At 38.4% G+C, this 22,016-nt stretch overlaps 1 protein-coding gene across 1 annotated transcript in view; it reads left to right on the plus strand.

Moving 5' to 3' along the window:
• LOC150091273 (hexokinase-2-like) overlaps positions 1 to 20,700 on the plus strand; it is a 50,327-nt gene extending 29,627 nt beyond the window's left edge. Inside the window, exons 6-12 of the mRNA XM_090375088.1 lie at positions 1,282 to 1,381; positions 4,131 to 4,210; positions 6,111 to 6,223; positions 7,843 to 7,998; positions 9,276 to 9,409; positions 18,520 to 18,653; positions 20,555 to 20,700. Coding sequence (XP_090231214.1) covers positions 1,282 to 1,381; positions 4,131 to 4,210; positions 6,111 to 6,223; positions 7,843 to 7,998; positions 9,276 to 9,409; positions 18,520 to 18,653; positions 20,555 to 20,647 — 810 coding nt within the window. The 3' untranslated portion in view covers positions 20,648 to 20,700. The remainder of the gene's footprint in view (positions 1 to 1,281; positions 1,382 to 4,130; positions 4,211 to 6,110; positions 6,224 to 7,842; positions 7,999 to 9,275; positions 9,410 to 18,519; positions 18,654 to 20,554) is intronic.
• Positions 20,701 to 22,016: the final 1,316 nt, after the last annotated feature.

Raw genomic sequence — 22,016 nt, forward strand, 5'->3', positions numbered from 1 at the left:
ATTGTACATGTTAGAGAAAAAGTTACATGTGTAATTGCTAATTCGTGTAAAGCAGTTAATGTAAATTACTTTCTTTGTATAAACAACACAGATGATAAATTTTAGCAGTTGTGAAAGTACACTACTCTCGAAAAAGTATCCACGCCAGTTTCATATCGACGTCACTTCCACTCACTCAATAGCGTTAGTCCTTCATTCGTGATTATGGCACATTCCGCCCTCCTAAAATAAACTTTCCTCCAACGAACGACAGACTATGGCGGGTGTAGTCGTCCATTCCTCCTTCAGAATAGTGACTAACAGAGATACCGATGTAGGACGTCATGGGCGGCCTTAACTGACGTTCCAGTCCAACCCATAGGGTGCGCCATAGGATTAAAATGGGGATACTGTGGCGTCCATTTCAAAATTTGCACATTCACGTCCGTGAAACAATCGAACAGCAGCGGTGGAATATAATGGGATATTCTCCTGGCGAAATGGACATCGGTCTGTTTGTTTCAAGGTACCGAAGAGCTCCTGCATCTTAGGGAGCATGGAATTATCCAGAATATTATGGAAAGTATCAGCGTTCACGATTCTCTGCACAACCGCCAAAGGTCCTAGGCGATACCAAGTGAAAGAGCCGCACACCACATCCCTATCTCCTTGAAATTTATTGTGGGCAGAATGCGCACCGGCAGCAGTTATCTAGGCATCCTCGCACTCATCAACTGATCCGAATAGGGTGTAGCGAGATTGGTCACGCCACGAAGCCGATTTTCACTACTCGTTGGACCAGTTATGGTGTTTGTCGCACCATGCAAGGCAAGACCGATTATTGAGATTGTTGATGTTTGGCTTATGCGTCTGTGAGAACGGAGGCTGTGCAGCTTCGTATGTAGTATATTCGTAGAGATCGCAACTCCCTGTTGATTTCTGGTTAATATTTTGCAGGGATGTTTGACGATATTGTCATATTACCTTTCGGATGTTCTCGGCCACTCCAAGTGGTTTTTCCGTGCGTCTTTGGAGGGTGGTAGTGGCATCTTCACTCTTCCATTTCATGATAACATTATTGAGGATAACGTTAGATGGTGTAGGCTACGACGAGAACGAATTTATTCCTCAACGAACTTAGGTTGGCTCATACGTCTTGCTTATACTCTGGTCTCAGTGACATGTTTTTCAGGGAGAGTCCAGTGGACTACGAAAACAGGAGTGCCCGGATACTTTTTACGAGAGTGCGTATTAGGGAATAATTTAGCCTTTATCATGTACTAAATAAGAACATCTTTTCAGGATATAATGGTAGATGTGGTTGCTGTTGTTAACGATACTACAGGAACATTGATGAAAGGAGCTTTCATGGACCCCAAGTGTGCGATTGGTTTGATTTTGGGTAAGTTATTATTGTTATTATTTTTTTATTAACTTGTGTATTAATTAGACGATATATATCGTGTGTTTTTATGTATTTGTAAATAAAAATATGAATTTTAATGCAGAAATTTCAGAAACTAATTAACGTAATACAGAAAGGAATAATTAATTACGTACAGGAAACTTTCCAAATATGAGGGAAATAGCTAGTTATTGAATAATTAGCTTTAATTTATTTCACAAGCAGTTGTTCTTGCCCAGGAGATAATTATTTGCACAGAGTAGCTAATTATATGTAAGGACTTGATAAATGCTTTGTTGGAGAGCTACTTAAAGGTTTCCGATGGCTTGCAACATTAACGGTTACCAAGAATTACATATTACATTTAAATTTGTTATTGCACAAAGAATTGCGTTCGCTGACATCACAGGATGTTGGCGTCACAGTGCCTTGACCTTCTGTCTGGTTGTGTTTACATTATGCCACAAAAAAAAAAAAAAAAATTAAAAGTAGTACTACAGTACTCGCTTTCGGAGATATTAAAATAACCGGGCAGTGCCACTATTCACACTACAGCTTATTTCAGTAGTTCTCAACCGGCTAATTCACACCCTCAGAAGATGGTGCGAATTAGCAGGTTGAGAAGTGGGTGGGAATTAGGCTGCGTTCATACAGGCGACAGCCAAGCGGATCCGTCAGTACTTAATCCCCAACCAGCCAATAAAATTAAAGAGGTGTGAAGGACCTTTAATTTTATTGGTTAGTTGGGGATTAAGCGCTGACGGGATCCACTGAGACCGCAAGGCTTAATCCTTAAGGTTCTGTGAGAACCCAGCCTTAAGCGTGATATGATTATGAAGGTGACCTCTCGTTGAGGATTTTGATTCACTAAAAAAGGAGTCATCACAAGCCTATGAATCATTGGCTTATTTAACAAGCGACAAGTGCGTGCTGCCTTCTTTCTGGTCCATGAACTGAGAATAGAAAAAGCTGAACCACAAGGATCTGTGGCAGTGTTAGTTAGCCCTGTCAGTGACACCGCTCAGGTGAAAATAATTAACAACGTATAACTACGAGGTGTAGCTATTAAATAACGAGACTCTTGCAATAAAATAAATACACTATAATGAATATTTCGTACCTTGCAAGTTATCCCCTTTAAAATGCCTTGGTATCGCACACATCGTTCCACGCCTTTCTCCCAAGCACGGAAACAATTTTGGAAGCCATCTTCTAAGTCCTTTTAACACTTCGGTTTTTTTTTTTTTTTTTTTTCCCCTAAATGTCTTCAATGGACCGAAAATGGATCCCTTAAGTACACTTTTTAGTTTACGGCGAGTTTATTTTTAGTCTAGTCTGGTGAGCAGGATGCATGTTAACACACAGGGTTTTGTTTTTTGGCCAGAAAATGGTGAACAGAGTTTTGTTTGTTTGTTATTTGGTTTTTAGGAGCATTAGCAACAAAGGCCATATTGCTCCGGGATATGCGGTGGTCATTCCCTGACCTTTCCGCATCCTCCATATTTGGTGGTGACGGGCTCGAACCCCGGTTTAATCAAGAAGCGTGTGCTACGCACTGCTGCTCCTTCCCACCTGGCTACGGAGGCGCCTTGGTGAACAGAGAGCGCGTTGTGTGCTGGAGCAGTGTCTTGATGGAGCATCCAACTATGATCATTCCTAAATTTTCAGTTAAAATTTTTCAAACTGTTTCTTTCTCCATATTGAGTTCTAATGCAATCATTCTAATGCTTAAACGATGACAATTTCTAATCAGTATCCTTTATCGGTCCACATTTTCATAAGTTTTTCTGAATACCGGATGGACAGCTTGGTCGTCAAGTCTTCTACGCTCTCTCTCTCTTCTTTCAAAAAATCTTTTATGCCATTCAAACACTCGAGCTCTTGAGTACCCTCCCCTTAAACTTGATGTAATAACTCATAGCTTTCAGTTGGTGTTTTCTTTAGTTTTCTTTAAAATTTTGAGGTTGATTCGTTGTTCGATTCTTTTGTCTGTCATTTTTCCAGCAAACTGCAAAAACCCAAAGTAATGAAAATCTGTCTCTGCAAAACGAATGAGCGCGTTGGAACATGACTTGGCAGACAACTGCTGTAATGGTTGCTTGCGCAGTCTCTTTATTTAATAGCACCCTTGTATATACAGTAGAGTATAAATAGTATATTTTTGCAGGTATTTCAATTGTAAATGGTCTTGGAAGATTCCAACCGTCATAAACGAAAAATTTAAAGGCCACTTAAAACTGGGGGTGATTAGGTGATATCGAGCGGAATGATGAGTAGGGTTCCCCACGAATCATTTTCGGCGCTCGACATACCAAATTGGTCTTGAAATATATGCAGTATACCCTTTACTCTTCGTCTGCGCTTTAATATATAGTGCAGTACTGAGGTAACTCGTGGTGAAGGGCTGCTACAATGTGAGAACCATTCTCTTGGTAGCAACCTCCATACTTCTCCGTACCAAACTAACGCTACGCCCTACCTGTACTGTCTTATGAATATGGCTTAAATAGATTTGAATGTTTATCAATGTTATTTTCTTCTGCTGGACAAAAATTTTAACGTCATTTTATTTTAGGGTGAATGGAGTTCAAAAGATTTTTACCTATAAAGTTTAATTAAAAAAAATAAATTATTTATGTGTACAATATGGCAAAACACCATTCCATTATCGTTATTTATTTAGTTTCTAATAAGGACTATAAAGAGATTCGGGATTTAAGATGCAACACGTTATTCTGTTTGATAGGAACCGGATGTAATGCATGTTATCTAGAAAAGGTGGAACGAATAGAGAAATGGGAAGGCGAACATCCAGGAATTGAGGAGGTAATCTTAAGATTTATTATTATTTCACAAGTATTTATATTTAAACAAAAGAAGTCTTTGCGAAGTGCCCATACTTATCATTTTATTACTAGTAATACCCGCCAGTCGTTTTCAATACAAGGATCGTTTAAATGAAAGAAACTTTTGAAATGAAAAGTTCTGAGAGTTCAGTTCCCATCAGGCGCATCTGGTCAGGGCTGTAGACTAGGTGTTCCAGCATTTCTCGCCTGTACTACTGCAGTTGAACACGGATGTCAAGGGCTACGCGGGGTTTCTCTTTGCCCTGGAGCAACACTGTGCCAAGCATAAGCTGCCCAGCTACTCTGTCTTCATAACGTGTCACAACTTCTTACACTGTCTGTCTTCCCGTGGTGCAAGAAATCACGACACTTATGAAGAATATGGCAGTTTCAAGCGACTGTATTTTATTACGTGGCTGCACGTAAGATACAGTTGCTGTTTCCAGCACACACAAGGAAAAAGCCACCGTTCTCTCCTCGCCTTGAGTAGTATCCTGAATTTATGAAAGTGCTTACTTTATAGACTGGCTTATGCCAGTCCTAAAAGGCACCACATTTGTTCTGCTTGTGTGGTCTTCGTTATTACATAACCCAACCCTTTATTCTAAAAGTATGTATTCATATGAATAAATCTTATAATTAAAACAGCTCAAACTGAATGAACTGATTCGCGAATCAACGACTTTCTGTAAGCTGATTAATTTCACGCCGCTTTAACAGTTTTTTTTTCAGGTACGTTAGCATATGTTCGTAAAGCACTATTGCCTTCACCATGGTGCAAGGAAGCCTATTATTTTATTTTTTTCCCTTCGGAAGGAATTTCAATTATGATTTCAGCTGCAATTCTAATTTAAAATAAGAAAAGGGAAGAGAAGAGAAGTAAAACGGTGGGTTTCACTAATATTACAAGTTCTTTAATGTAGCACGAATTATTTTATCTGTGGTTTGGTTGATGAATTGAAAATCTTGTTTATCATACTAGAGCATTTTGAAACAAGATTTGACGACAGGTTACTGTCGTCAAACCATGTGCCTTCAAGCAAACCAAATCCATGCCTCATTCGTGTCTGATAAGCAAATGTACAATCGAATTTGTGTTGTTGTTTTAAGGACTTTCAGGAAATATTTTGGAATGACTCGCAGTTCCTTTCTAAGATAATAACTGGTGACCTAGCATAGGTTCATGATCTTTTAAACAAAGTCTGAACAATGAATGAGTCAAAAATAAATAAAGCGCCCGACAAAGCCGGACAATTTCGTTCCGATGTGAAGAGCAGCTGATTGTATTTTGCGACATTAATGAAAGTGCTCATCAGGAATTCATTCTAGATGGACAAAACTGTGACTCAGAGACTTTCTGAGGCAGATATGCGGCGAAAACATCCCGAAAAATGAGCATGGAAATTGGTTTCTTCATCACGCCAAAGCTTTTGCGTCTTCCGTTTGACTACAGGAATTTCTAGCCAAAAACTAGGAAGGTGTTGTACCACATCCATCGTACTCCTTAAATATAGCACTCAATGACTTTTTCGAAACAATACCTCGCAATGATATGGAGGAGATTTCATGACATCACTCCAGTCTAGGGACAATCGCAGATGATATTGCGAAACTCAATCCATGACTTCCTACAATGGCACAATCGCTGAACTTTTCATGTCGCAAGGGGATTTCTTCGAAGACCATTAACATGACTTAGCCTAAACGTAGCAATATAATAACAAAATAATATTATTCTTTATTTGTCGAACTATACGCATAGTTTCTTTTGGGAGTACAGGGGAATTATTTAACCCTGTAAACATTGAAAATAATGTAATACATTTTGACTGAATTTTTTCTTTCTTAACTGTATATTGCTCTTTTTTTCCCCCTTCCAGGTGGTGATTGACATCGAATGGGGAGCGTTTGGAGATAATGGGGTTCTGGATTTCATTAAGACAGAATGTGACAGGGCTGTAGATGCCCAATCTCTCTTAGTTGGTTCTTTTACGTAAGTGACTCATCTGACGATGATGCCTAAGTTGAACTGAGGTTGATTACCTAATTTAGCTAAATAATCAATCGTAAAAGGCGTAATAGTAATTAACACTTGCTTATGTTAGAATATTATTATATCTAGGAATGAATTAATATTTATTTCATAGCCTTATAATGCTTTGCAACAGGGTATGTACCGATTGTACTGTGGCCAAACTGCGGCCACAGTACAATTGGTACTATGAAGAGTTGTCGTGAAGGAGGATCCACTGCTGTGCATGAATTGCTTTTCTTTGAGTTCTTAGTGCTGTTATTTAAGGTTTTTGTCTGTATCCCACTGGTCTTCATAACGCATCGATCCCGGGCAAAACTGCATTTTTTTTTACGTCAAAAAACAGACAAGCTAAACAGACAAGACAAGCTAATACACAATTTACACATAGTATAATGATATACTGTGGCTCTAGTTGCGCCTGCACTTCACCCCTAAATGCAACTCGCGTGATTTAAAAATTGAGGGCAACCAAACCTGAATCCTCGGTGCGTATGACCTGTTCATTTAATTCCAATGAAGCTCTGTTCCTTCTGTAAATGAGGATCTGGCAAAAATTGGAAGTGACAGTTCCTTATTTAAATTTCCAAAGGGCCACTACACCATCGCCTTGGTATAGTGGTTAAGCTACTTGCCTTCACTTTGGTGAGATATGGGGGATTTCGTTCGTTGTTGACCGAGAAAGCCCATTTCTAGTTTCTGCTGCTAAGTTTGGGTTTTTCATCCCTCATTTTTACATAGCCCCTAATACCTTATGGTCTTAGTTCGCTCGACCGTTATCGAAAACAATCCAACTCAGGACAATACTGAAAACAATACAACACTACCTGTACTCAACTTACTTTTCTTTTCCATCCCTTATAATTGTAACAGTCTCTAAATGGAAATATTGCATTTTTTGTGTGGAAGTGCCAACATGATTTGTATTTGTGAGTGAATGTACATGGCTGTGTTGCCACACTGGTCTGAAATTTTCTCTCTTTGCGATGGATATGTACTTGCACTCTTGGACACAAATTACGTGGCGTAGTCGCATATATATAAAGAGACAGAGAGCTGAGTATCATAAGTAAGAGCGCATGACTTCTTTAACTTCGATTGGCGATGGACCTCAGCTCGATCTTATGACAGTGCTCGAGCTAGCTGATGAAGTTAGTTCTGTCCACCCACAGTACCAGGACAATCTTCCGCATGCGGAAGATTGTCCTGGTACTGATATTGTGTAATGGCTTTGCCTGTTTTGTTGGATGAAAAGCCATCGTTTCCTGAACGCCTCCCTGATATTTGGAATAGAATTGTACAGGAGGACGAAGATTCCTTTGAGGAGAATGTAATCGCCGTAAATAAATCTAACAATGTACTTGTAAATAAATCTAACTTTTTTCCCTCTCTTTAACACCTGTGTAGCCATTACTTTTTGAACAACCGCGATATTTTATAAATTACCCTGGCGAATAGCAAAATGGTTACAATCGCTTCTTCTACTTCACGTGAAACAAATCAACTCGTACATATTTTTAAATAACACATGGAAATTTTATTTACTTTTGCCAATAAGAAATTCTTTCTTATGCTTTCAGATTTGAAAAGTTGTATGCCGGAAAGTTTCTGGGGGAACTTGTGCGACAGATTCTTGTCAGACTTAGCGAAAAATCGTTAGTATTTGGTGGACATTTGTCTGATGTTATGAAGAGGAATAACACCTTCACAGCCAGTCATGTATCGGATATTGAAGGGTAAGAACTACAATAGACACCTCACAGAGTTAATTTTTTAACCCCGATCACATCACACATAGCCGAAAATAATATTTCTTTTAATTATGAATAAAATGGAAAATGATATTTATTTCAGTTTTCACTAGGTTTATTGAATAGGATATATGATAACAGAATTAAAAACAAGCGATTCTTTAATTTAGATTACTCCCACCAGGGTACCTAATGAATAAATCATGATAGGAAGTTGGGTCACTGGATAGAATCCAACACATAAGAATTTCACCTAATTTAAACAATGGAAGAAAATAACTCTCTGACAGTCCTCACTTGGACTATTACCAACAAATACTTAGTTTTGGTAGTGCGAAAAAACAGTACAGTAGAGCAGAGAGCGAAGGTAAGAAAGAGAAAGTAGCTGGTAATCACTCTTTTCACTAATGCAAAGAGCACAAGATTACAGAACCTTTCTCGTCTCATCTATAAGCGATGTAGATATCAAAAAGTGACCCAGAAAAAAAGAAATTTCTATTTTTTTTTTAAATTGTGGTGTTAAATATTTCCAAATGAAATAAAAGATTGCACTTATTATAAATGCATTTTAAGTTTCATTTACATATAAACTATTTTTAAAAATCGTGAGACTGATCTCTGATTTCGTAGTAATTTTCTTATTTGAATATATCTCTGGCTGATTTGAAGCATCAGAAGCTGAATGTTCAAACCAAACAGGAAATGCTGCAAGAAAAATTTAACAGTTCACGCTCTGCTATTGAGCATGTTGTTTAGCTGAGCAATACGGTAATCATTGAATAGTTTAATGAACAAAACACGTGATATGCGTACTGTGACGTGAATGAACTTTTTTGTTTAGTAGAAAGCATTGTAGTCTCACTCTGGTAATAATTTCAGAAACCAATTTTTTGCATGCTGCCGATTTGTATATTTTCTATTACAAATATCAGCCTCGTGCGATTATCCATTTTTTCCTCCTATACAGACCTCAAAAGCAAGGCAATGTTTTAGTTATAACTGTCATATATATATAGTGAAGCAATCGACGTATAAAAATATCAGAAAAGCGTACACGGTCTTCTGTAATAAACTACGCACTAGTTTATTACAGAAGACCGTGTACGCTACTGTCTTCTGTAATAAACTACGCACTAGTTTATTACAGAAGACAGTAGATTATATTATTTTTCAATAAATAAAGATCCATCTGAAATAAAATTTTATATTTCGGTTGACTTCACTTTGTTTTCTTGTTAAATAATAATAATTTTTTTTTTTAGAGAGGAAGGTGAGATAAAAGCTTTTGAGATTCTTCACGATCTTGGACAGAAAAATATCAGCTCTGATGATGTCGCAATTGTAAAATATGTCTGTTCTGTATGCAGTGTTCGAGGAGCCCGCATTGTGTCAATATGTGAGTAATTAATGTTATTATTTTTTTAAAAAATAAAGAATATACTTTACATGTGTATTCGTCAGCCCACAGTGGTTGCAATCGCTGTACTTCCATTGTGTACAACGACACTGTGTTCGATTCCCGAGTCGACGAGAGGAACTTTTATAGTTTCTTTCTTTCGTTTTCTTTTCTTTCTTTTTTTGTTTTTCCTCCACACCGTGGTCGAGTTAGTCGTCGGTCCCGGGCAAGGGGTGTATGGTTTTCATTCAGCTCAAGCCAACCATAATATTCACGCAATTAAAGACAAATACACAGACTCCTCATAGACTTGCCTTGGCAGAAATACTAGAAGTATCAGGTGCTTCGCCAGGAATTTTCATGGGTGGGGGTTAAGATCGATAAGGTTAAAATAGGAAAATTAGGGAATGTCTTTATCTCGGAGATGATATGAGTGATAACTTTCTGACTGAAATAAATAGAAATTTTCTCTTTTGTATTCTGGAGCGGTCACATATGAGGAATATATAAGATACAGAATACTACCATATTAATACAAAAAATGAAGGCGCCTCTGTAGCCAGGTGGAAAGGAGCAGTAGTGCGTAGCAACGCTTCTTGATTAGACTGGGGTTCCAGCCCGTCACCACCAAATACAGAGGATGCAGAGAGGTCAGGGAATGACCACTGCATATCCCGGAGCAATATGGCCTTAGTTGCTAATGCTCAAAACAAACGAAAAAAAAAACCTAATTGACAGAATAATAACAAGGTTTTACTATATATATTCATTTTTAAATTATTTTGTTTTTGATGCGATGGATGTGCTTGTTTATTAGCACAAAGTTTATCGAATCTAGGTATCATTGAGGAGAGTGCTACTCGTAGCTCTTTTTCTACTACTAAACGGGCTCGATATTTGGATTTCATTGCAGCCAATGCAGAAAATCCCGTTTCGCATAAACCAAAATTGAACTAGGGTTTCACTCTGAAATTTTTGTTTCAATGAAGTATCGCATGATAATTCTATCAACTTTTCCTTTTCAATAGTTGTCAATCCAAATTCATCATCTTGTTCATCGACAAATGGATTCTGTATCCACGCGAACTTTGTAAAATCAAAATCTTCGAAATACTGTAATGTGAAAAGTGCATTAGCAAACCATCCAAGTGTTCAGTAAATAGATTTTTGTTTGCTTCAATATTAACTCTGGCGCAGAAATCATTTAAAAGTGGAAACATGTCGAACTTATTTTGTTTGTAAATTTGATTTCCACAGCTCCAATTTTTTTATGAATGCTTTCACTTTGTCTTTCTGAATCAGTGAATGCATTTGTGGTCCTTGCATTGATTTATTCAAAACACTCGATTTTCCAAAAATTTCAATCAAATAGGCAAGTTTAACAATAAAGTTATCATTCCTAAATAAATTTGCCTCTTCATTATGATTTTCATCAAGAAAAATTGCAATCTCTTCTTTGAGTTCAAACACCCTTTGAATCACTTTTGCACGAGATAGCAGCGCACTTCACAATAGTATAGAAGTGAGGTATAATTAGCTTCCATATCTTCACACAGCTTTGCAAACAACCTAGCTTTTAAAGGACTGTTTATAACTTTCGTAACTTTTGTAAAAATGTTGTTAAGTTCCTGGCTCATATTTTTTTGACACAAGAGCTGCTCTGTGAAGCATGCAGTGCGTCCAGATAACTTCGGGTGCTTTCTTTTTAACTAATGCTTGAAGACCTGCCTTGTGTCCTGATATTGACTGTGCTCCGTCAGTACAGAGTCCAATGCAGTTATTCCACTTTATGTCGTTCTCATCAAAAAAAGTGTCAATTATATTAAAAATATAGTAAAAAAGGCCTACGTGCTCTGGATTCATTACGAAAATTTGTTTCTCAGAGCAAACTAAACATAATTACAATTAATAAGCTTTCGGCTGGGAGGCAGCCTTCTTCAGATTGAATACATGAATGGTAGTTGGAATAGAGATGTGCACTGCCAGGATGGTGCGTGAGGCGCGTGGTTAATTGTTTGTTGATGTTTGTGGCTGTGACATATGGTGGTGACGTGGCCAGAGTTTGTCTATGGATAGAATTACTGCCTCTGTGATGGGGTTAACTTGGCAACCACTTTCCTGTTCAAAGAGGCATCCGAGCATTTTATATTTAACAATTCCAACCAGGTGCGCTTTAGGTAATGGTGGGACCTGTCCACAACCACGACATCGCGGTGTGGGTCGATGTCGTGGCGGGTTGTCCAGACATGCTCGGCGACAGCTGAGTGTTCTACATCTGCCAAACGGATCGCCCTTTTATGTTCTGAGAGACGTTTCTCGAGTCGACGTCCAGTCTCTCCAAAGTAGCAGCTGGTGCAGTCACGGCAAGAGATGCGATAGACCAAACCGCTGTGTAGAAGAGTGGGGACGGGTGTTTTTACGTTGGAGATAAGAGAACGCAGTTTCTTGCCTGGGAGTTGGATGCATTTTATCCCATATGATTTTAGGATTCTACCGATCTGTTGTGACAGGTTGGGGTAGTATGGGATAAATGCCCTCGTGGATGACTCGTCGCTGTTGGTCGTCACGTTGTCGCGTGCCTGTAGACCACACCTGTCAAGGACGTCGATGGGATAGCCACACTTCGTAAGGTCTACTTTGACTCTGGTGATCTCTTTGCGTCTCTCATCTGCGGAGCTGGAGTGTGTCCAGGCGCGAGTTAGCAAGGTTCGGGCAGTGGAGAGGAGGTGGCCCCCGCGTGTGTGCTGACCGGAAGTTGGTAAATTGGCCAGCACACATAGGTTTGCGATAAACTGTCGTCTTCAAGCATGTGTCTTCGCGCCGGACAAGTGTATCTAGGTATGGTATAGAGTTGTTCGACTCCAGCTCAATCGTAAACTTTATGAAGGGCGATAGTGAGTTGAGGTGGGTTAGGAGTCGTTGACCTGAGTCTCTAGGGATGACAACGAACACATCGTCTACCTAGCGACACCAAAAGGCGATGTGATCTGGCGCGTGTGTAAACGCACGTCCCTCTAACTCCTCCATCACGATGTTTGCTGTGACAGAGCTGACAGGTGAACCCATGGCTGTGCCATGTATCTGCTGGTAGATTGAGTCGTTAAACATGATTGCACCCCCTGTTAAGCACAGTCTGAGGGCAGCGGAAATGTCATCAGGCGTCAGCCTAGTTCTGTTGCTAAGGGTTTCATCGTTGTCCAAGAGTTGTTTTGCACAAGAGATGGCATGTTCCACTGGGATGGAGGTAAATAGTGATATTACATCGAACGAAGCCATGACTTGATCCTGTGAGATGGATATAGAGTGGATCCTTTCTATGAACTCAACACTGTTGGAGACGGTGTAGGTGGTCTTGCCAACTAGAGGAGAAAGAAGTCTCGAGACAAACTTGGACAGCTCGTAAGTCGGTGATCCACAGCAGGATACAATTGGTCTTAGTGGTGTGTCTTCTTTGTGCACCTTCGGTAGGCCGTAAAACCGTGGGATCTGACACCCGGAGGCACGGAGGTAACTCAACACTGTTGGAGACCACCTACACCATCTCCAACAGTGTTGAGTTCATAGAAAGGATCCACTCTATATCCATCTCACAGGATCAAGTCATGGCTTCGTTCGATGTAATATCACTAGTTACCTCCATCCCAGTGGAACATGCCATCTCTTGTGCAAAACAACTCTTGGACAACGATGAAACCCTTAGCAACAGAACTAGGCTGACGCCTGATGACATTTCCGCTGCCCTCAGACTGTGCTTAACAGGGGGGTGCAATCATGTTTAACGACTCAATCTACCAGCAGATACATGGCACAGCCATGGGTTCCCCTGTCAGCTCTGTCACAGCAAACATCGTGATGGAGGAGTTAGAGGGACGTGCGTTTACACACGCGCCAGATCACATCGCCTTTTGGTGTCGCTAGGTAGACGATGTGTTCGTTGTCATCCCTAGAGACTCAGGTCAACGACTCCTAACCCACCTCAACTCACTATCGCCCTTCATAAAGTTTACGATTGAGCTGGAGTCGAACAACTCTATACCATACCTAGATACACTTGTCCGGCGCGAAGACACATGCTTGAAGACGACAGTTTATCGCAAACCTATGTGTGCTGGCCAATTTACCAACTTCCGGTCAGCACACACGCGGGGGCCACCTCCTCTCCACTGCCCGAACCTTGCTTTTGTTCATTAAACTCATCTACTTTTCTTTGAAAAAATTCTATGGGCTTACCAGCGTATTCAGAATGCATAGTTTTAAGGTGCCGTTTTAGTATGAGACCAGGTGCCTGGTCTCATACTATCTGCAGCCAAAACTTTCGTACAAAACAAACACATTGGTTTTTCCAAGCCATCTATAATAACACTTGTGACTCCTAATGATAAATAGGATGAATCGTATTTTCTTGTCTTGGGAGTTCTACCTCCTTGTTCCCTGTTGCTTGTATTCCCACTACTTTTACTTGTATCAGCATCAGTATCTTCATTATTAGTGGATTTTCTCTTGTAACAAGTCAAAAATTTATCCATTCGTCTAAAAATATTAGAATTAAATTTATATTCTTAAAAAATACAACTTATAAATTACTAACGATTATTATCAATAAGTAATCACGCCAAAAACAATAAAAAACACAATCGCACACCGCTGAAACCGTATTTTCAACCATGCAACTAATGCTATACTGTGCAATCTACCTATATATGTCATACATAGCACGCACGAAATTAGTTAGAGTGAGATAGGTGGCCGTAAATGCTTTAAAAAATAGGTTATAAAATTTAATTTTATGTTATGAAAGTTTATTTATATGTGTATATATTTTTTTTATTTATATATGTTATGTTATGAAAATTTCATTTTTGTTAAACTTTTCGCGCCTCCTTTTGCACTAGTCCGCGCCTCCCACTTTGGAAATCGCTGTGTTACGAAGTGAATGGCACATGTTTCTCTATATTTCCACATATGGCTCTCTTCTCCACTTTCATTATGTGTTATTATTTTCTAATTTTATTCCCCGGTCTCTTCCTCCCCCCCCCCCATTTCTCTGAAGTTTCCCTGGTATGCAATCCATTAAGTGCACAGCTAATGACTGCATATTTGAAATCAGATCCTGCGAGTCCTTGGGCATCCCCTTCAAAACTGCGTAAGTGGAACACCGGTATCTGCAAGGTGACCTATTTTATGCTTTTTAAAACAACATTAAACAACTCTTTACTGGTGTTCATGTAGCTAACTAAAAGTTATTCATTTCGCAGCCTGTGAAAATCAACTGACAGCGTACAGAACTGCATGACTTCGAATTTTCTATAACCCAATTTTACTTGTTTTTAATACCATTCGTTATCGAACAGATCTGATAGGGCTTACCAAAACGCATGATTATGGATAGTTTATCGCATTTTAACACAAGGCAGCACGTGTAGAACATAATGGCAGTATTCAAATGCTAGATACGTATTGATTTCATGAGCACTTCTACGGAGATTATTCGCACTTTCATAATTTGACGTTACTGATATTTTTTTTTTTTTATCAAACGAAGGTTTGCGAAATTCTAAAATAACTTAATAAGCGCATTACAGTTTTTGTAATTATAGGAATCAATGAATGCTACTATGACCACTCCCAGAACCAGCTTATCACATCATATATATTTATGTATATACAATATATATATATATATACACACACATGTTTTGCTGAAAGTCAGACACTTACAATAATAAACAAAAACAAACAAACAAAAAAAAAACATTTATTCAAAGGAATTGTGTTAGTTGACTTCGGATTTATTGAAGATCCGAAGACAGTTTCCTGAGGAACACGTTTCCATGTTCCTCAGGGAATCAGTGCTTGACAGCATAAGACGCAGAGGGAGACAGGAGTCGGGGTGCTCCCCTCTTCAAATGACTGCTTCAGTTAATCGTGAAAAGTTTCTACTTAATTTGCGATAGAAAACTAATGGTGCTCCTTTCCACTCCTGCTTTAAAACATTCACGAGCTCCACTAAGGCTTTGCAGTGATTCTGCGTTCCAGTTCATCCCAAATATGTTCAAAAGGTTTCCGGTCGGTGTTCTGTGCTGGCCACTGCAATGTTTCGATGTTAATCTCTTCAAACCACTCGTTCACGATCCTTGCTTAACTGTTTTATTTCCTTTTTTTTTTTTTTTTTAAGCCTTACTTCGCTTTTTTTTGCATTACCTGTGACTTACCACTCGAAATCAAGACACGAGTCTCTGGCTTTCATTATCTTTATTTTATCACAAAATAAAGACATAAAACATATACACTGTATATCATTTGAAAAGTTTCAACCAATCGAGATTATTGTATTAACCAGAATTTAGTGAGTTAATTTTTAAATGCAAAATGAAAGAATTAATGAGTTTGTGCAAGCGACTAACTAATAAATCAGGATATTAAAAGCGCTATAGTGGAGGGAAATTCTAGAGGCAGTTGAAGGTCATTCGCTAGTTATCCTCTTCACTCTCATTCTGTATGCCTTTCACCCACATACTGGTACCGGCTGCTTACGTAAGCAGCGAGTTTCTTAGACGAAGAGGTTTGTTGATGGGAAGGATGGAATGCCAAGCCCATACTCACAAGATGTAACCCCCTGTTGTTATGAGTGATCTTAAAGCTTTCCATGGATCAACGAAAACTGCGCTGAAAATGTGATATCGATTGAACTTTTTCTAATTAAGTAATGTTTAAAAACATCCGATACAATGTAATGTCTAAACTTTCATTAGAAGTTATCAAACTTATGCAGTGCGTTACATTTCAGGTTGATTCTGTTTTTTGATTAAAATTAATTGAATTTTTTAAAATCTTTCTGTGATTAACTGAAGTGAAAAGTAAATATAGTTATTACTAAAATCAGTTTATTTCCCAAGAAACCTTGGGTCACCCCGAGACGGCTCTGTGCCAGAAGGGTGTTAATATTTACACACTAAGGTGTGGGGAATACATGTACAATAAACAAGAGTACATGCGTGCCCGACCCGAGACATTTACAGGATTAAATATACAATTGCATGAAGACAAAACAGTCTTTGTCAAATACAAATAGGCAAGTTAAAAAAAAAAAAAAAAACAGTCAGTCATGTCCAGGAGCAGGTGAGTATATTATTTGGTAGCAGTTCTTGAGGATTTCCTACCGTTGCATACCCAGGGTCCTTCCTGTACAGCTGGTCTTCACAGAACCTAACAGGGTGGATCCTAAATTTATTGAAGATCCGAAGACAGTTTCCTGAGGAACACGTTTCCATGTTCCTCAGGGAATCAGTGCTTGACAGCATAAGACGCAGAGGGAGACAGGAGTCGGGGTGCTCCCCTCTTCAAACCAGAGATTAATGTGGATACCGATGGAGCATCAGTTCGCCCCGTTATAAGCCGTGCAAGCGTGAGGACATTTTTTGTCTTGATGATATGTCTCCAGGGAGTAGTGCCCAGATTTGCTTGTAGGATCGATCTGGAGATAGGGGGTGGCCTACCACCCTGTTCATCCATCTAAGCCACCAGTACTCTAAACTGAGATACTTGTGAAGGTATGAGGCAGATGACCAAATTTCTGATGCATAGAGAGGAATCTGCGTAATATACCTCAGTATGTACCGAACAAGCAGCGCTCCTGACGCATTGCCCAAAGAGCCGCGTACGTCTTCTGCCTCATCCTGACAAAGTGAGGCTGAAAGCTCAGCGCAACATCCCAGGTGAGGTCAAGGTCAGTATGGGAGGTCACTTTTTGCACCGGCTCCCCACTAACAAAGGTTTGCATATCATTTTTGACTCTCTTCTTGGTTATCGGCAGTTGCGCTGATTTGGAAGGGCTCAGTATCTGCCTAGAAGCTTGCTGGTTGATATCATGAATCTGATGATTATGATCTGAGCTCACGTAGAACTTCAGATCGTCGGCGTTATCTCCTAATCAATTAATTATCAAGATTATAACTTTACAGGACACTTAATAAAAGTACATAGTTTTACTTTCTGTAAACTTAGTCACTCAGTTTAATTACAACTGTATATTATTTATTACTCCATTTTTTAAGTATTTTTTCTCCCTGTATGTATTCATCTCTTTACAAGCGACACCACGTTCACGAGTCTTGCATACGAGTCTTCGATTGGCCACATTCGCGGACAATCGAAAGTTAACGTATCGCATTAAAACTATATGTATCAATTTCTTATTTTTAAACATAAAAATTGCATGAAAAAAAATAAAAGAAAAGAAATAATAACTGCTAGTTTTCTATTTGCCCAATTTTAATTAAATTTGAAAATGGCCCGACAAATCTTTCTGTGTGACCCAAATATAAAATTTAATTAAAATATTTTTACTGAGAGTCGAGTGTCGACATGCAGATGAACATAAAGACAATAAACGCTTATATGCTAACGTCCCTAAAAAAAAAAAAAAAAAAAAAACGTTCCACCGAGAAGGGAATTAACCGATTTAAAGTTTAAAGGAACTGCGTGGCGTGCACTCCGATTTGAACAGTGTACCTTGAATGAAACAGTTATTAATCTATTTTCAATATATAAAAACCAAAGAATGGATTTTATTTTTAAATAAAATTTCGAGATTACTCGAGTCTGTTAATTAATGGTAAGTGTCCAGTTAATGTTTCGTAGTATTTTTAACTTGTTTATTATTATTATCATCATCTATGTGTTATAACCAAGACAATTTAATGTAACTTTAAGAAGCAGCACCCCCATACATCAGAGTCACAATCTGCCACTGGGACTATGCATATTGAAATACGTATTACTAAAAAAGAAAAGCACATTATCTATAAAAATATCTTTTAAAGCAAAATATATATTTCCATTTCTCACAAAAAAAAAAAAAAAGAAAAAAAGTAAATCGGATTGGGCTCCGACAAATGAACACGTGACATCACACCCCACTTTGTATTTACAGCTGCTGTAGCCGTTGATAATTATAAACGCAAATGTATAAAAGTTCTCTCTTTAGTACTCTCAGCATTAATATTCCTTAAGGTTAAAATAAAATAAAAACAATTAAATAAAACGAAAAAGAAAAAAAATTAAAAAGGCTTCGCTTTCTCTCTCTCTCTTCCTTTTTTTCTTTTTATTAGGTGTAGCCAGTTTATTAGACAGAATGGCGAAGCCGGAAGTAACAGTGGCAATTGATGGTTCCCTCTATAAGAAACATCCCAAGCTCCATCAGCTAATGACAGATTTTATCACGGCAATGGCTCCGAGCAGAAAGGTTAGAATTTGTTTAAGCATAACTTCCTGACGAATATTTCCTGATCAACGTTAATTCCTACAGAATAGTTTAATTATTATTTATTTATTATTATTTTTTTGAAGTTCAGTGACGTTGTCGGTGCCATTAGCAACAATTCTGTTTAATTAGATTTTTTTGGTTAAAATATAATCATTCAGAAATGCTGCTCATCGTTGAAACACTTATAAATAATGGATCGATTTACTTGATAATCTGCATGCAGAGCTACATGCTTAATATTAGCGTGTCAAGCCAATTAGGGTAGAACAACAGTCAGTAACGTGTCTATTACCATCCTGACGTAGGAATCTGAACACGACCCACACTGACAGCCGTTAGTGCGGATCGTAATGCCCGAAGTTGGATGCCGTTGGCAAAAATGGCAGCAGGAACCCAGACGACGTATCTAATGTGTATTGAATACTTCACCTGGATTCTGGTAGCATCAGAACCAGAGGAGCGACAAATTTGCCAACGATTGGAAACGGACGTTTCCAACGTTGTATCGGGGAATGTGAGAATTGGGGCTGAATTCCGGTCCATTACCTTGTCTTCCCACGACATTCATCGCCGGTATCTGCAGTAATGCAGGAAGACAGCTGCTTAGGGACAAGAATGGTATCGTGTCATCTTTAGTGACGAATGACGCATTTCTGTTTGGGATATAGCGATGCCTCGTCCCTTGTGTGTCCAGAGACATGCCGGAGATGGAGGTAATCTGGCCAGCATCAAAGAGTGGCAGACGGGACCAACACCAGGAATCACGGTAGTGGAATCCATCTGTTATGACAGACATTCGCCTCTGTTCGTTATTGATTGAAACTATTCCTGGCACAGAATCAAAAACAATTTGCCGTTTATGCGCGAGTTGAAATTTTTCGTCACCTCGAACGATCAACAGATAGCTTTGCAATGCAACAATGAAGAAAATTCTAAAATCGTCGAGTTGGAAAAATACCTCAATTGCATTGGGCTCCGATTAAATGAACACAAGACGGCACAACAAGATAATTAAGAACCACATATCAACACATGTTGATCTTGGTCTGAAATGGGACGAAATTCTGAACTCCACACCATATTTCGAGCATGTAAAGGAAGAAAACATGTGCAGCCTGTTGGACCTCCATAGCTTGTGGGCATTAGGATCCCGATCTTATTAAGAAATACATTTTAAGATGCGTCATACATATCCATCTCTACGCATCTCAGATTTGATCCTCTGTCCCGGATACTACTATCAAAGTTTTCCACATTGAACATCCCGCCATATGACAATTATCTCTCCGCCCCTATCACTGTTGCATATCTCACATTACAAGTGCAAGAAGAATGGTTCAATGTTCAGCAAGATGACATTCGTGACGTTTCGCTGTTTGAATCGTTTTTTATAGAGGCCTTTCTTCATAATGAGATGCACTGCAATTTCCTTTGATACAAAACACAAACTTAATTTCTTGACTACTGTATATTGATATCTGTCCCACTTATTTTGAACTCAAAGCGTGCACTACTTTTAAATGCGGCAATTTCTGTGATAAGCATTGTAAATAAACATTTCTCAATAGTGATCAACTACAGTAAGGAGAAAAACAACTAGTGATTCGCGATCACTTGGCCAACCCACTACAGTGAGTAAGAAAATAGAGAAAAGTCGAGTGAGTGACTTTGCCTGCCTGTTATTTTTCACCTTAGTATAGTTGTGTTACGCTAAACAGCGTTCGTGGCATGAAACAGGATCCTGAATTAAGTTGTATTTTCAATTTACAGCATATTTGTATTGATTCATCAGTTGAGCTTCTTGTATCAAATTCCTTAATTTAGAAATGTAAGTTAATCACAAATTTTTAAGCAATTTTTTTAAGCAATTTGTTTAATAGTTCAAGCTCATGCTGGCAGAAGATGGAAGTGGAAAAGGAGCAGGAGTAGTAACTGCTGTGGCCATGAATCTACGAGCACAACATCTTGCTTAGTATGTTGATTTCTTGGTTGTTGTAAAGCTTATTTCACACAAAAATTATGCCTATCCAGATGTAAAAATCTATAATTCTTGAATTAAAAATAATCAAAATTACTGGTTATGTGCTGTTAATGAAATGAAGCTTATTTTTTTCTGCACTTATTGAAGGAGTGTCAATCCGAGTATGTTTGAAACTATTTAAAGAATATTTTTCTCAGCTAACAAAAAAATTATAACGTGATTTTAGCATGGTATCCGATTCTGTCATGATTCGGGTTGTTATAAAGAGGTTTTATATAATTCACGCACAGGAGATCTTTTAATGCACTAAATTTTATTGTTTTATAGTTATAACGATCTGGAAGGAATAAAATGGAATAAATTGTGACCTATATTGACCCCAAAAACTATAGACAATGATAGCATGCATACGATAGGGCTTGCCTTAATCTGAAGCGGTCTTGCTCCAATAGCTAATTGCGGGGCCATCTCTCCAGGCAGTATAAATCAATCAGCCAATATGAACTCAATATGACGCTAAACACACACCAGTGTATATAAAAATAACAATTTATAATACTCCAATAATCTTTAAAATAATTAAGTAATCAATTTAATTATAGATGCTCAGAGAGTATGCCGAAATAAAGAACACATTATTTGAACAAATGTACTGTCCAGGTTGCTTTCTATGAGTACTGTAATATCGTGTATATGTGCATTTTCACTTGTCATTGAAGGTGAATTTCTGGGATAAATTTAAACTGAATAACACGATTATTTTACATCAGAATAAAGTCTATCCTCGCTAAATAAAAGATGAAATATTGGTTTACGTCAAGCAGAATTCAAAACAAACAACTTTTCGAAATTAAAATGAAAATTGGGCCCCTGTCAGATGCTCCAAAGCGCCATCCATTGCCAGGTTAATATGTGTATATTTGTTAGAGTGCTCAATGGATATACTGCACCTTCTGCATCGTGTTGCTCCCCTCCCTCCACAAAGCACAGGGATTTTAAATTTTATAGGGAATAGGAGGTGGGGGAGAGTATAATGCGATCCCTGGAAGACTGAGAAAGACTTTTTCGCAAAGTGACTCAAGAGGATTTGCGAAGAGTTTTTCGTACACGTGAATATTAGAGCAGTAATTTAATCTTTTTTTTCCTGGAATCACTCAAACTATTGAAGGTTTTGGTATATTGTGACCTTGAGTTCACTAGTGGCCTCGTTAATCTTTACGACGATTTTAATGACCGAATTCAATGAAAAGGGTGTCGAAGGGAAATGATCATGCTTAAAGTAATAATCTCATTTCTAGTAAGTTTTGTTCATGTAAAAGCGAACGAGTCTATCAGAATATGCCCAGTTTTGTGGCGCCTCC

The sequence above is a fragment of the Mastigoproctus giganteus genome, chromosome 1, assembly GCF_048544385.1.
Source record: "Mastigoproctus giganteus isolate SK-2022 chromosome 1, ASM4854438v1, whole genome shotgun sequence".
NCBI lineage: Eukaryota > Metazoa > Arthropoda > Arachnida > Uropygi > Thelyphonidae > Mastigoproctus > Mastigoproctus giganteus.